At 43.4% G+C, this 14,717-nt stretch overlaps 1 protein-coding gene across 2 annotated transcripts in view; it reads left to right on the top strand.

Moving 5' to 3' along the window:
• Positions 1-14,717, top strand: part of ARHGEF39 (Rho guanine nucleotide exchange factor 39) — a 15,194-nt gene extending 477 nt beyond the window's left edge. Inside the window, exons 2-11 of one of the 2 annotated variants that reach the window (XM_051804469.1) lie at positions 981-1,066; positions 2,325-2,509; positions 3,453-3,547; positions 3,941-4,061; positions 5,102-5,220; positions 6,819-6,889; positions 8,677-8,805; positions 12,316-12,545; positions 13,432-13,520; positions 13,709-14,717. In XM_051804469.1, the coding sequence (XP_051660429.1) occupies positions 2,363-2,509; positions 3,453-3,547; positions 3,941-4,061; positions 5,102-5,220; positions 6,819-6,889; positions 8,677-8,805; positions 12,316-12,545; positions 13,432-13,520; positions 13,709-13,724 (1,017 nt within the window). In that variant the 5' untranslated portion in view covers positions 981-1,066; positions 2,325-2,362 and the 3' untranslated portion in view covers positions 13,725-14,717. Of the gene's footprint in view, positions 1-980; positions 1,067-2,239; positions 2,510-3,452; positions 3,548-3,940; positions 4,062-5,101; positions 5,221-6,818; positions 6,890-8,676; positions 8,806-12,315; positions 12,546-13,431; positions 13,521-13,708 lie in introns of both variants that reach the window. The other variant, XM_051804470.1, reaches the window with a different exon arrangement.

The following is a 14,717-nucleotide window of genomic DNA, read 5'->3' as shown; positions in this document are numbered from 1 at the left end:
AGTATTTCCTGAATCCGTGTCATGCGCAGAGGAAAAAGAAATTGACTTTTAGTAAAAAAAAAAAAAAAATATTAACGTTTGGTTAATGTTTTTCGGCGTGCTCACATTCTTTTTTTTACTGAAAACTTTTGTTTCTCTAAAACGCATTTTATCTGATTAAAAAAAAAACCCAAACAACCCGATAATGAATAAAATGCTTAATTTTTGGTCAACGAAAACATTCTGCACAATCCACAAGTCTTTTGGTGGATCTTTTCTCATCTCCTGCAAAATATAGTACCTTTGGTTTTGACTAATCCAAACCACACTATTAATAACCTACACTGCAGGGAAAGTGAAGGAAGGCTAGTGCATAGTTTGCCTACTATATTTACTCCTGCAATATTTACTGCAACATTTACTGTAATAATTTACTGCAATACTTACTCCTGCTATCTTTACTCCTCAGGGTGACTGAGGGCTGGCTGTGGTCTCTGGCTTTGCACCTTCCTGATAAGAGCAGTCCTAACCCTAAGGCCTATTCCATAGCAGCCACCACCCATGGGATGGGATGTGGGCCTGAGTGGCCCCTGGAGCTGCCCCACCGAGTGGCTACCCTCCTGACACATCAACATTGGCTGGGCAGTGATAAAAATGGGAGATTTTTTGAGGACACTCAGAAAATTTAGAAATGTTGAAGGGAATATTGGTAATGGGGTATCATAAGATGGTTAATGGTAACAGAATGTGTTTAATTAGTGGCGTTTAGTTATTGGTTTCTGAATGTGAGACAGGAGAAGCAAGATGGAGCGGTTCTGTCCCCTGTAGGTGAAGTGTTTTCTAGTGTACCTATGGGATTCCAGGCAGCTCTCCCTACAGACCTGACACAGTTATAGTATAATACATTGTAGAATAATGAGAGTGTTTGAACTGCTTTATGTGAGCAGGAGATGGTCAAACCTGGCGTAACTTTTTTTCTTATTATTACTGTTTGTTAAAAGAAATTGGTCTGCAAAATGAAAACCTTGACTGCAATCTGCCCTGGCTAAAGGTGCTCTGCAAGTGGTAGCATTTTGGTCCGTTGTTGGTGAGTACTTTGCAACTGCACACTGATAGAGTCACAGAATATTTTGGGGTGTAAGGGACCTTAAAGACCATCTCATTCCAACACCCCCCCACTCGACCAGGTTGCTCAGAGCTCCATCCAAGCTGGCCTTGAGCACTTCCAGGGAGGGGTCTAATGCTAAGGTTTGTGTGGTGTTCCCTGCAGTGCTGCCTCTCCATCCACAGTGGTGCCAGGTCTGCCCTGTTTGACCAAGACGCGGCCTTGGCTACACTTGTGATTGTATTGTAAGTGAATATGAGGATAAAGCTGTGAAGAAGCTCCTGCTACTATAAAATACTGCACATGTCCATCAGCTACCTGGACTTTTGCAAACTCGTTAAGTGAGTCACTTATTTGATGTGAAATTCTTGTTTCAGGCATTGATTTACGTATTTGAAATGTCTCTGGAAGATTGTGTTTGACAAATTTCCTTCTCTGTGATGGCACATCTTTCTGTATTAGTGTATCCTGTCAATGTGGGAATAAGAACTTTTGTGGAGGTAGCTCAGCTTCCAGAGAAACTGTATACCTAATGCCAGGACAAGTGTGCACTGCCTTTTCATAAAAAGAGCAATATTTAACTGGTGTTCTGCTAAAACATGACTTTTTCTCTGAGAGAGTGGGCTAGAAGAGGGACTGTTTTGTGTAACAAAACCACACTGCTCTGGCAGAATAGCAGAGCAGGACCAAAGCAGGTTAATGAGTGGGTAGTGTGATTCACAGCACTTGCTCAGCCTCTCTCATCTCTGCAAGCACAAACTACTGTTAGAAAATGGCAGTGCAAACCACTTGCTTCTTGCTAACCTTCATGGGAAAGCAAGCAAGAGTGCTCTCCTTCCCTTCTCCTTCCCCCACAAGACAAGTCTTATGGCTGTTTTCAACTATCCACATTACCTCTTCCGCCCACTTTGGGTTTGGTGAGAATTTTGCACAAAGAATTGGGAGGCAAAGGACAGGAAGCAGTGGTTTGTGAGTGGGATTGTACACTTGAGATTTGCCTACAGATGTGTCCTCATGTGCTGCTCCTGCTTTCACAGCCTGGTCTTTCTAACCTCCGTTCCTCCAGTCAATACAGGGCTCCTGTGGTCGCAGGTGGGAATGGAGAAGGAAACTGTTAATAACCGTTGCTGGCAACCGACTTCCCTTTTTTCTTAGGAAAGCATAGAGTTTGTAGTTCAGAATCCTACCCTGCGACATAGGTTATTCTTTTGTTGTGTGTCCACCTCTCTTGGCTCTTCAGGATCCATTACCTTTCTGTGTATCAACCCTGAGTCTGCCATGAGTGACTCATCCCTGCTGTTTCTTGCTGGAGCAAACACTGTGGAAGACCAGAGGGCTCGCTGGGAGAGAAAGCGCAGCCGGACAGCCAAGGAGCTGCTGGAAACTGAACACAAATACCTCGAGCAGCTGGATTTGGTGGTCACAGTGAGTATTTTTGCCCGTTTTGCTATGTGGGTATCTTCAGACAGCACGTACTTATTTGTGTTGTCATGGGGAAGGGTCAAGAGCAAGACTTTGATATACCCCTAGTGCCTGGGACAGCTGCTGGGGCTGAAAGGTTTTTTTGTTGTTTTTCTTTTACCTCCTCTGTAATATTCAGGAGCTTGTGGGTTTGGCCCTTTGGCTTTGGTCTATACACGGACATTAACCTTTGAATTTTGATTGTATAAGGACTTACCTTAAGATGCCTGAGATGTATGAAATGTAGGGGGCACAAACAAACAAAGACTATAGACAAGACGGTGAAAGACAAATGCATCTAAGGATACTGAAATACACTCTGTTGGTCTGTTTAGTAGTACTATAGTACTGTTCCATGTGTTTAGAGTTATGGTCAAAGTTACAAATCAGGCTAACATCTGACGATGGATTTCTTAGGCAGACATAATATTTGATATCCTTACAAGCCAGAGTGTGCAGGCAGGAACTTCTGGCTTCTGCTGTATGCCCAAATGACCTTTGAGTAACCTCAAAGGTTAATAACCTTTGTAGCTTTCCATTACTTAAAGGGGGCTTATAAAAGAGAGAGAGAGAGTGACTTTTTATACAGGCATATATTGATAGGACAAGGGGGAATGGTTTTAAATTGAAAGAGAGTAGGTTTAGATTACATGTTAGCAAGAAATTCTTTTACTGAGAGAGTGATGAGGTAATGGAATAGGTTGCCTACCCAAGTTTTGGATGTCCCACTCCTGGAAGTGATGGGCCAGGTTGGATGGGGCTTGGAGCAACCTGGTCTAGTGGAAAGTGTCTAGTGGACATTGAATGAGATGGTCTTTAATGTCCTTTCCAACCCAAACCGTTGTGTGATTCTATGATGATCTGTGAATTCTACCTGTTTGAAATTCTCTCTTTTTTATCTACTTAGTACTTTGTGACAATTTTAAAGGCCAAAGGGACATTGAAACCTGCTATGTTGGAAACTATATTTGGACCCCTGGAATCCATATATTCGGCCAGCCAGTAAGTGGATACATTGTTGCAATTCCTGTAATTGTACTGGGAGGACTCTATACTGATGAGAAAGCTTTACTTCCCAAAATCTTACTAACAGCTTGTAAAACAGGCATTCACTTCTAGCACTTCTAGCTTTGGTGACACTTAATGTGTACCCAGGAAACTGCTGATCTGTGTCACATATCTGGATGTTAAGAGGTAGTGGTTTAACCTCAGTAAGTCTGCTCCACGGTGTGTTCTGTGGCTTACTCTGTGACTTCCAAGCACATATTTGGCACAGAAACTGGATGTGAGGTGGAGAACAACAAAGGAAGGTCATCACAGGAATGAAACAGAGAGAGCTGTGAAAATGCCATCAGTAATGTAGCCCTCACAAGCTATTTTGCTCCTTGTACACAGTGTTCTGTCATTTCATCTGGAGAGAGGGAATTTGGGACCAGGACTGGAAAGTTTTTGTCAGAATCTGGATCTTTATGGCCACTATGCTGAGAATTTGGAGCAGGCAAATAAAACCTTGAAGGTAAATAACTACTTTACTCTTCTTATTCTCTGTGTTTTTCTGTTCTGTGAAACAGCTACATCCTTCCCTTTTTCTTCTGTTTCTGGAGTAATCATTTTTCTGACTTCTACTAGGCTGATGATATTCAGTCTTTCTTCCATAATAAAATAGTAAAAACTTCTCTACTTCCTTAGAGCTTCAGATTTTTCATGCTTTTTTTCAGGTGTTTGTGTATGTAAATGCATATGCTGAGAACAGCTTTCTCAAAGAGAGTTCTGTATTTACTCCCACTCCTTCTCGGCTGGCAGGCCTAGAGAGCTTCCAGGCTTTCACTAGGGTACAGTGATCTCTTTCTGGGAATTGTCAGGTCTCCTAGTTTTTCCCACTACCACTAACTGTATCCTTAGCAGTGGGATTTCCTTTTCCTTCACAATTTCTTTTCTCTGGTAGAATTTTATTTTTTTGAGGGAGACGCATGTCTCCAAATACAACATGTTTTCAAGAAATTTCAGAAGGATGTATTTTTATTCCAAAGTTCTGACAGCTATATCTGGAATTTAAACCCCTCCACCCCCGGTTTTTGTCCATGCATGTTCCCAGATGCAGGATGTACTGGGATATTTCCCTTCTCTTGTATTTCCATGCATATATTCACACTTTTGATTGTCCAAGAGAAAAAGGCATTTTGGATACTTGCCTTGAGGTGATGGGAATGTGGAGCTGCATTGCTTTGTCTTGAAATGAGTGGGACAAAGCCACAGGTGCACTCCTTGTTTTCCTAATTGGGTTCAACCTTCCCTTCTTCTTTCTTTCCATTTGCTGCATATACTAGCTTTGTGCTGCTGTGCCTGTATGAAAGAATAATATTACTTCCATTACCCACTGGAACTGATGGTTAGGAGAAAGGGAGTGGCTTGCCTATAACCACAAAAGAAGTTGATGCTTGTGTTTAGGACTGGAGTCTTAAACTCTAAGTTGAAGAGTTCTAAGCTGTGGTTCAGACTAGAGCACATAATTCTTTTTGTAGTCTCAAAGCTGTATCCCTTTTCTGCTGCACACAGGAGCAATTGAAGAAAAATAAGTCATTCCGGCGGTTTAAGAAACTCCAGGAATCTCGACCTCAGTTTCAAGGGAGGGAGCTAGAGGATCTGCTTCCTTTGCCCCTGCAGAGGCTGCACCAGTAAGTAAGAAATTGTGAGTCTTCAAGGGGTTAGCATGAGGAAGGAAAAAAGAACATAACAGTGTCTTGATTGCTTTGGGAGGTAAAGTTGCTTAATGTGTCTCAAAATCAAAAAAGCACATAGACAGCAGTGAAGCAGATCTGAAGATGTGCCTGTAGAGTGGAATCACTGTACGTGGATTGGAGATGATGCAGGGAAGTAGCTGTGTTTAGCCCTGCCTCCTATGCTCTTGGGTAGAATTGGAGGCTTCCTGCCACCTCAGTAAGCTACCAAAGTACAACTCTGAACAAAAACAAGCTGTCTGAAATGCTGCAGAAGTGATGCCCTCTGCCAGAGATGGCCTCGCTCTGCTTTTGTGCAGGTTGCTGCCCTGGGGCATTGTGACTCTTGTAGGTCACTGCTTTTGGAAAGGATGAAATTAATGAACACAGAAGAGCTTTTCTTCCCTCTCTGATTATCAGGGCCATATGCTTTCCTCAGATTCAACGCCTATTGCAGTTGTCTGAGCCTGGACAGATCCACTCTTGATTGCTGCATTCCCTTTTGAGGCACCAAACCTTCCAGATTTCAAGAAATATTCAGACAGCACTTGTGCATGTGTGATTTTTAGAGTTATCCTGTGCAGAGCCAGGAGCTGGACTTGATGGTCCTTTTGGGTCCCTTCCAACTCAAAGTATTCTGCAATAATCCCCCCTCTGAAGAGGCAAACTGACTGCATGGGGAGAGTGCTGCATGCACTCATGGGCAGCCCTTTCTTGGGGAGGGTGTCTGGGTAATACAGAGCACAGGTAGTTTGCTGGGAACTCAGCTGCTGCTGCTGTAGATCAAGTAGCTGCTTTTCAACTATAAACATTAAGCTGACTGGTGTTTTTTTATTATAATGCTTTGGATACTTCCTTTAAATTTGCAAAACAGCAGTATATTTGTTGCTGTCCAACAGGTGGGAAAAGTGTTAGCTTTTTAACAGAAGATCTAATTTTATCATTAATCAGCTCATCATGTTCAATTTTCTTCAAAACACTAATAACAAATACACTAGGTCATACGAGTTCTGCCAGTTTGTGGATCTGTTAAATTCCTTCTGTCATTTCAGACTGAAAACAGTTTGACTTTACTAAGAGAAAGAATTTGCAGAGATCTGATCCTTTCCAGTAAAGACTGGAGAGGAAAAAAAGAAAAAGGAAGATCCTAGTTCTTATAGAAATGCCTTTATTTTCTTGTATGGGCAGGAAACACGGTATGAATGCCACCGTTCAGATACAAAAAAATAGATAGTTCAAAGAGAAATTTGTCTGATATTGAAGGCATTTTTATGTGAATGCTGAGAGTCTCATGAACACAAGTAATTTGTGAGGTTGTTTTTTTTCAGATCCCCAGGAAAAGCCAAAGGCTTGCAGATGTATAAAATACTTGTGTTACTTTAGAGAATAAATTTGATGATAAAATGAATGTGATTGAAGTGTGGCCAAAACTGCTTGGTTAGGCTTAGATGTGTGTACTCCATCTCTTGGTGGAGGGCTCTTCATCATGCTGTCACTTACAGGAGGTGCTGATGTTCCTGGTATCTTGTGAATTAAACCTGCTCTCTCCAACTTAGGTACAAGCATTTCTTCAGAGACCTGCTGGAGAACACCTGCCCAGACAGTGCTGAGCACCTCAAACTTGCAAGTATGATTCCACCTGTAGATGCTGACAGTTTGGTCAGTGATAGCCTCCTTGCTAATAATATTTGGATTCCCACTTCCTGCCTGCTTCCACAGAAGAAAAATCTTCCTCTCTGTGGGGCTCTTGTTGATTACTATTTCCCTTCTCCATTTTGATCAAGATATCGCTGAGAACACATTGGGAATAAAAATGTAGAGTAACTGTCTGTGAAAGTGGCCTAAGGGTTAAATTGGAGAAATGGCAGCTCTATTTCTTTAATTTTTATTTTTAATTCTTTTTTATTCTGATGGTGGTGAGGCACTGGCACATGCTGCCCAGGGAACTTGTTGATGCCCCATCCCACCAAGGGTTCAAGGCAAGGTTGGATGGGGCCCTGAGCAACCTGGTCTACTGGAAGGTGCCCCTGCCCGTGGCAGATGGGTTGGAATGAGATGCTCTTTAAGGTCGATTCCAACCCAAACCATTCTATGACTCTCTTTGTCACATGCCTCAATTTTCTAGGGTAATTCATGTCCTTCATGCCATATCCAATCACTAGTGGTGTTCCCCAGGGCTCAGTACTGGGCCCAGTCCTCTTTAATATCTTATCTATGATCTGGACGAGGGGATCAAGTGCACCCTCAGTCAGTTCACAGATGACACCAAGTTGGGCAGGAGTGTTGTTCTGCTGGAGGGTAGGAAGGTTCTGCAGAGGGATCTGTACAGGCTGGATCGATGGACCGAGGCCCATTGTGTGAGGTTCAACAAGGCCAAGTGCCAGGTCCTGCACTTGGGTCACAACAAACCCCTGCAGTGCTCCAGGCTGGGGGCAGAGTGGCTGGAAAAGGACTTGGGAGTGCTGGTCAACAGTGGCTGAACATGAGCCAGAGCGTGGCCAGGTGGCCAAGAAGACCGATGGCACCTGGCTTGTGTCAGCAATAGTGTGGCCAGCAGGACCACGGCAGTGACTGTCCCCCTATACTCAGCTCTGGTGAGGCTGCAACTCGACTCCTGTGCCCAGTTTTAAGCCCCCCATTGCAGGAGACACATTGAGGTGCTGGAGTATGCCCAGAAAAGGGCAACAATTTGGGGAAAGGTTGCCCACAAATCCTATGAGGAGCAGCTGAGGGAGCTGGGGGTGTTTAACCTGGAGAAGAGGGGGCTCAGGGGGCACCTTATCGCTCTCTACAACCACCTGAAAGGAGATTGTAGCCAGGTGGGGGTCGGCCTCTTCTCCCAGGGAACAAGTGACTGGACAAGAGGAAATGGTCTCAAGCTGTGCCAGGGGAGGTTCAGGCTGGACATCAGGAGGAATTTCTTCATGGAAAAGGTTGTTAAACATCGGAATGGGCTGCCCAGGGAAGTGGTGGAGTCACCATCCCTGTAAGTGTTCAAGAACTGACTGGATGTGGCACTTAGTGCCCTGTTCCAGTTGATAAGGTGGTGTTCACTCAAAGGTGTGACTCAATACTCTGAGCGGTCTTTTCCGACCAAAATGATTCTGTGATATTTACAAGCAGTTAACTGAAGTAACACCACTTGTAGGGCTTTTTCCTTTTCTGCTTCCAAGTTATTCCTCTGTCTAACGTTTCATTGGTAAATGTTTTCTAGAGCTTCAGAACTGTTGATTGGAGAGAGGCCTCTGGAGGTAAACTACTCCAATCTCCTGCTGAAATTCCTGAATAAAACTGTTGTTGATATTTGGTTTAAAACTCTGCTTCTTAATTTCATATTATCTTTTCTTAGCAAATAGCTAAGGTGAAATATATACTCATTTGTGATAACCTCAGAATATGCTGCTGTAATTTCAGAGGCTGTGAAATCTGTATCTGAGATATCTCAGTGGGTCCAGGGCATAACTGAAAAAAGAGAGAACTCATTGCAGCTGCTTCGGGTTCAGAAACTGCTCAAAGGACAGAAGACCCAGGTTTTCACTCCAGGTGGGTCCTACTGACAGCTCTGTTTTTCTTCTGCCATGCTGAGATACATGAAGGTATGCTCTCCTTCACCTCTGACTCAACTCATATTAACCGGTTTTCCCCTTCTGCCCAAATTCCATAGAGAGGTGGTGAAAGAATATGACTGCTAATTCAAGCATTTTTTTTTTTTAAAGTTAAGCATTTTTGAGTAAGGATAAGCAACATCTTAATTGCCTGACATTCAGGTAGGAGGAGCTGATGACATGTAGTTAAAAAGTTATGAACCCAAGGAAGCCAGGATTTTAAGTCCTGGGTGGGAATGAAAGACAGATATTAAATATTTTTTAAAAGACTGTAAATAGTGGCATTGTCTCTACTCCATTGCAGGACCCATAGATTTCTGAGTGTCAAGGGCCCAAGCACTGTGTTATTGTTTATCTTAAGCCATAAGATTCATGGAATTCTGCTCATACCCTTCATATGAAGAATTGTCTTTTATTTATTCTTTTATTTATTTCTTTGCCAGAAATCAGCATATTTGTGTTGATAGCTGAGATATATAAAATCACAGTCACTGGCATGTAAGAACATTTAATAGGATAACTGGTCTCTATGACCTCTTGTGTTACTGGGTGCTCTCCAAGCCCAGACCACGCTCCAAGCTGTGTAAGGAATATTCTGATAAATGCGCCCCGTCTGGGAAATTATGAAATGGTCACCTGGGGGTTCACCCTCTGCTATTGCAGAGGTTATTCAGGCACAGTGCTGCAGCTGGAGAGGAGTGTTAAAGTCACTGTGTGTGAAGGCACAGCTCCAGGTACTAGTGAATGTGGTTGTAATTCATACCTGTGGATCTTTGGGTGAAAGACACATTCCACAGCGGGATGGGGGAGAGATTCAGAAGGGTAAAACTGACAAAGCTCGTGGGCTGAGATGAAGACAGTTTAATAGGTAAAGTAAAAGCTGTTCATGCAAGCAAAACAAAGCAAGGAATTCATCCACCACTTGCCATGGGCAGACAGGCATTCAGCTATTCCCAGGAAGGCTGGGCTCCCTACACACACAGTGGTTACTTGGGAAGACAAATGCCATCACTCCAAACACCCCCCTTCCTCCTTCTTCTCCTAGCTTTATATGCTGACCATGGTGCCACATGGTATGGAATGTCCTTTGGGGAGTTGAGATCAGCTGTCCCAACTGTGTCCCTTCCCAGCTTCACATGCACCCCCAGCTTCCCTATTGGTGGGGTGAGGATCAGGAAAGATCTTGATGCTGAGAAGTGCTTACACAGCAACAAAGAAAAGATCCCTGTGTTGTCAATGCTGTTTTCAGTGCAAATCAAAACCAGCCCCATAGCAGTTACTATGGAAAAAATTAACTCTATACCGGCCAAATCAGCAAGGCTGTTTATCAGAGGTCACTCTCAAAAGTGCTTAATCAATGGGCAGATAAATTCAAAATTCTCTTCCCCGTTCTTACAATTCTTCTAATGATGAAAGGGAGCTCACACAGGTGTGCTCTATTTACAAGGGAGCAGGAGCATGTGGTGGGGGGCCTGGGCACATTGGGGTAGTGCATAAGTAAAAAGGTAAATCAGTTATCCCGAATGCCAGAACTAATAAGATAACCCCTTTTTAAAAAAAAGAACAAAGCAACCACCCAAAACATTACAGCTAGACCAGAGATGGCCATCATTTGAAAGCGTTTGGTCCATAGGTTTTTTGGTCTTTGTAGCAAGGCAAGTGTTGAGGGTCTATAGAGGCCTCTCCATTACCTAGGATAGGGAATTTTTATGGTCATGTTTTCCATTGCCTGGAGTTACACAGGTACTTTTGGATGTGTGAAGCAGAAAACTAGAGGCAACTGGAGCTTGCTAGTTTTGAGTCAGCTTTCCAGAAACAAGCTAGTTTTTTTCAGAACTGTTAAGACTGTGTCCTGCCACCAGGAGGGAAATAAAAACATAATGCTGTAGATTCACAGAAAGGAGGAGCTTTGGAGTTGGGTATCTCACATTTGGCAGTCTCTCAGATGTACTGCTTCCAGTGAAGAGACCCTGCTTTTCTTGCTGCATTCCATATTTAGGGCAACTACCATATTAACCAGAACTGCCTCCTTAATTTAGCACACTGTTCTGTCATCCTGAGCTTCCATAGGGATATTTTCTTGCCCTCCTTTCACAACCATTTCCTAAATCTTGTGCCCCTGGTAATCCATGCATTTAATCCATAATCCAAGATTTCCAGTACAGTCCAGGACAGATTGTATACCTGAGAGTCTGAGCACAGCTTAGCCTGAGAGGAACAGTTTCCCAGTCCAGTCCCATGTTGCTGACACCGTCCTTTTATTTATTTCTTAAACTTTGATTGATTCCTGCACTTGATTCCTTCTCTTTCTCACGTTCTAATTCAGACAAGAGGAGTGGTTCCTGTGGAATAAGCTAAGCAGGAATTCACCTGCCTCTTCGTTTTGTGACTGTAGCATACTAAGTAAGACACAATCCATAATTAAACAAAACAGTGATTTTTTTCTAAAAGGTACTTAATAGCTCGTGCAGAAGCTAAGGCATGAAAAACAGTGGCAGAAATTCCCTGGCAGGTGTTTCCTAGACAAGGCCAGGTGGCAATACCTAATTAGAGCTCTATATTTTTACAAATAATCTCACTGGCAGGTGCCTTCATAATTTCCATGAGTTGATGGCTATCTTGCACAAGAATCCTAGTTAGAAGTCCTGCTTTAATTATTCCATTTTGTAGATACCATTTTTTTAATTGCTGCTTACAGCTGGGTTTATCTAATTTTTTAATTGTTTTTCTGCTGCTTTCTCTTCCTTTACTTTTATTGCAATTCATTTCATGGGTGGATGACACTGGGCTCTGTTCTGTAACAGAGGCTGATAAGGTTGCCTATTCAGACCTTTCTTATTTTATATCCCCTTTGCTTAGAACAGTAATCTGCATCGTGCAATCTCTTAACTACTGGAGGTCTGTATATAATTAGGTGACCTGTGAAACATGGATGGTTTGGTTTTTCTGGCGTTTTTCTTTTTTTTTTAAATTTATTTAATTTACACACACAAGCAAGCAACAAAATACTACATTTCCAAAGCTTAGGCTAACTTGTTTCGCCAGTAATGATAAACAAACGGGCAACACAAAGATTGTTCATGGTGTGTTTTCTGAAGGCTTATTGTAGTTTAAAGGTATGCATACAATTTTAAAACCATGTTTTTGTTCTGATCTTTTTAAACAGGCTTGCATATCATAATATCCTCTTAATTAACAAAGTAGATTTATAACAACTTCAGCCTGCTCCTAAACGTTTTGGGCTGGCTACTGCTTTTGTATGGGTGTTTTCCGTGTTGGTGAGCTGGACCCAGTTGATACTTCAGTGCCTTCTAGTGGCTGGAATTGATGTAGAACCCGGTAACCTACAAGGGTGGCTCACACTGTATTCCTGTTTGTCTCATTACATCCTTCTTTCCCCCCTCCTCAAGTGAAATGACAACTGTCTCTGCCTCCCTTGCATGCCCAGGGCGCTGGTACATCCGGGAAGGCTGGCTTTTGGTGGTGCCTTCAAAGGGAGAGGAACTGAAGCGCAGGATGTTCTTCCTGTTCTCTGATATCCTCATTGCAGCAAAGCCCTGCCACCCCCTGCACCCGCTGAACTCGCACAAGCTGGCGTGCCAGGCTGTGTACCCTCTCCACCAGTGCACCGTGGATAAAGTGTTCGGCCACACGCGGAGCCAGGGAGGGCTCCTCAGTGTAAGTCCCCCCACTTCTGCCTGGCAGGAGTGCCAGTGGAGTCAGACTTGGAAGCAGGTTTCCAGCTGTCTCAGCAGCAGCAGGACTGAGATGATGAGACTAGTGACAAAATGCAATGAGCTAGTCTGAGTCAAGGCAACTCTTCTCTTTTTGAGTGGTGTAGGTCCTTTTCCTTTCATGGTGTAGGCCCTCCTGCACGCTCTGGGGTACAGGTTGCTGCTGGTTGCTTCACTTAGCTCAGGTGAGGAGGGTCCAATAAGACTTTGACATGCCCTCATCAGAGCCACAGGTTTGGGGGGACAGCCCCCTGACATGTGACAATGAATACACTGACTGGGGGCTGAACTTACAGAAAAACAGAGAATGAGGGAGGTGTATTATCACAACAGATATTGCCTGTGCATCAAGCTCCCTGAGGGCTGCAGGGTCCTTGGCAGGGACCAGTGTTGTCAGTAGAGGTTTCAAAGTCAGTTCTTCCAAGGTTGCAGGACCTGGGGCTGTGTTATCTCATTCCTTGTGAGCTGCAGCAAAGAACACTTTGAGCAATCTGTGACCTGGTGGTAGTGGAAGGACCCCGAGGGACAGCTTGGAATAAAGGAGAAAAATGGATGAAGAGCTGCTAAGAACTGCCATTGCTCATCTCCAAACAGCTTATAAAGTCAGAGTGAGCTGTCAACTGTGGCTGGAAAGAATGGTCAAGTCTGGCACTTGCTCTCTACTGTCCAGCCTCTGGCTTCTCCCAGTACTAAAGCTAAATTTTTCAGTCTGGGAAGGAAAATGGTGAAAATCAGCATGCAGAGATGAGTTGAATTCAGTAGTGATGATTCTCCTTTAATCAGAATTGCTGCCTAAGCAAGGAATGCCACAGATTCTGTTTGCCTTTCAGCTTTCCTTTCCACACAAGGCACTGCTGTTGATGTCCAGCGACCAACAAGATATCAATGACTGGTATCGGAGTCTCACAGCTGCAGTCAGGTAGGCATCTCTTTTCCAGAGGTGGAAGGGGCTGAGAGTAAGGGGACAGGACATAAAAATGATCATATAGGCCTGTGTATGGTTATAAAGGTGATAGAGAAGGCCTGACTCTGGCAGCCAGGAACACAAGGAATTGTATGAACAGATTTCACCTATAAAGTGGCCTTTCCATTTGTTTTTCTCTACAGGCAGCTGAAAGCCTGATGCACTTGAGTACAAGACAGACTGGCAAGACAACCACTGTCATGGCAGAAGCCTACACAACCTTAGAAAATGCTCAGGGGCATATAGTAGAACTGCATTTAGAGGGACTACACACTGTGCTTGTGAGATGACGAACGCTTTGTCAGCTGTCCTAATGTTCATACAGACACCGCAAAAAACAAGTATGCACACTAAGCATTTGTGTATAAAAAATAAGTATCAAGAATTGTCCCCAATTTAGCTTAGAAGCTTCTAGCTTTTCTGCACTTTTGTAAACTCAGATTATTAAGGACAAGCAGACGAGAGCCTGATTTGCTTTCCCTCATTAAATGTTTTTATTCAACCGTCTTTCTAAACCAGTGTTTTCACACTCATTTGTCTATGTATGTATCCAGCTGCTCATGCTTCTGGATCCTGTGACCAAAATGTGTGTTTTGGGTAGTGGTAATATGGACATTACACTGTATTTCCTGCCAATGGTGCAGGCCACAGTCATCTTATCAAGCAGCATTCACATTTATAATCTGAATACTAAGAGATTATGCAGCTGAAACAGCTCTTGCCTTTGCCTGCATGGTTTGCAGTGCCTTATTGCTTTGAAATCCTGCAGAGAAAACCTTTGGCAGCACCTCTGCTCCTGATCTCCAGGGAAAATCTCCAGGGGCTACAGTCAGCATCCTGGGTCATCAATCCCTGGTAATGTGCTAGGGTTCAGTTTACTAGGATGCCAGACCACTTAAGGAATAAATACAGAAAACATATTATTCATGAGGATTTTGTTAAAGCCTCAGCATGGACTTTTAACAATGTGGAAGCTCTGCAGCAACAGCACTTTGGTTCATCTCCCTACAAAGAGGGCAAATTCAAGGCTACTGGAGACAAAGATTAAGGTCTGTCTGAACACTGACCTTTCAGCATTTTGACTGGTTTTTTTCTTCTTCCTTAAGCAGTACACGTCTTTAATTTCACACTGGGTTCACTAAAACAGAGAAT

This window comes from Manacus candei, unplaced genomic scaffold, assembly GCF_025592945.1.
Source record: "Manacus candei isolate 608988 ecotype Guabito, Panama unplaced genomic scaffold, ASM2559294v1 h1tg000061l, whole genome shotgun sequence".
NCBI lineage: Eukaryota > Metazoa > Chordata > Aves > Passeriformes > Pipridae > Manacus > Manacus candei.
This window is presented reverse-complemented; position numbering and strand designations above follow the sequence as displayed.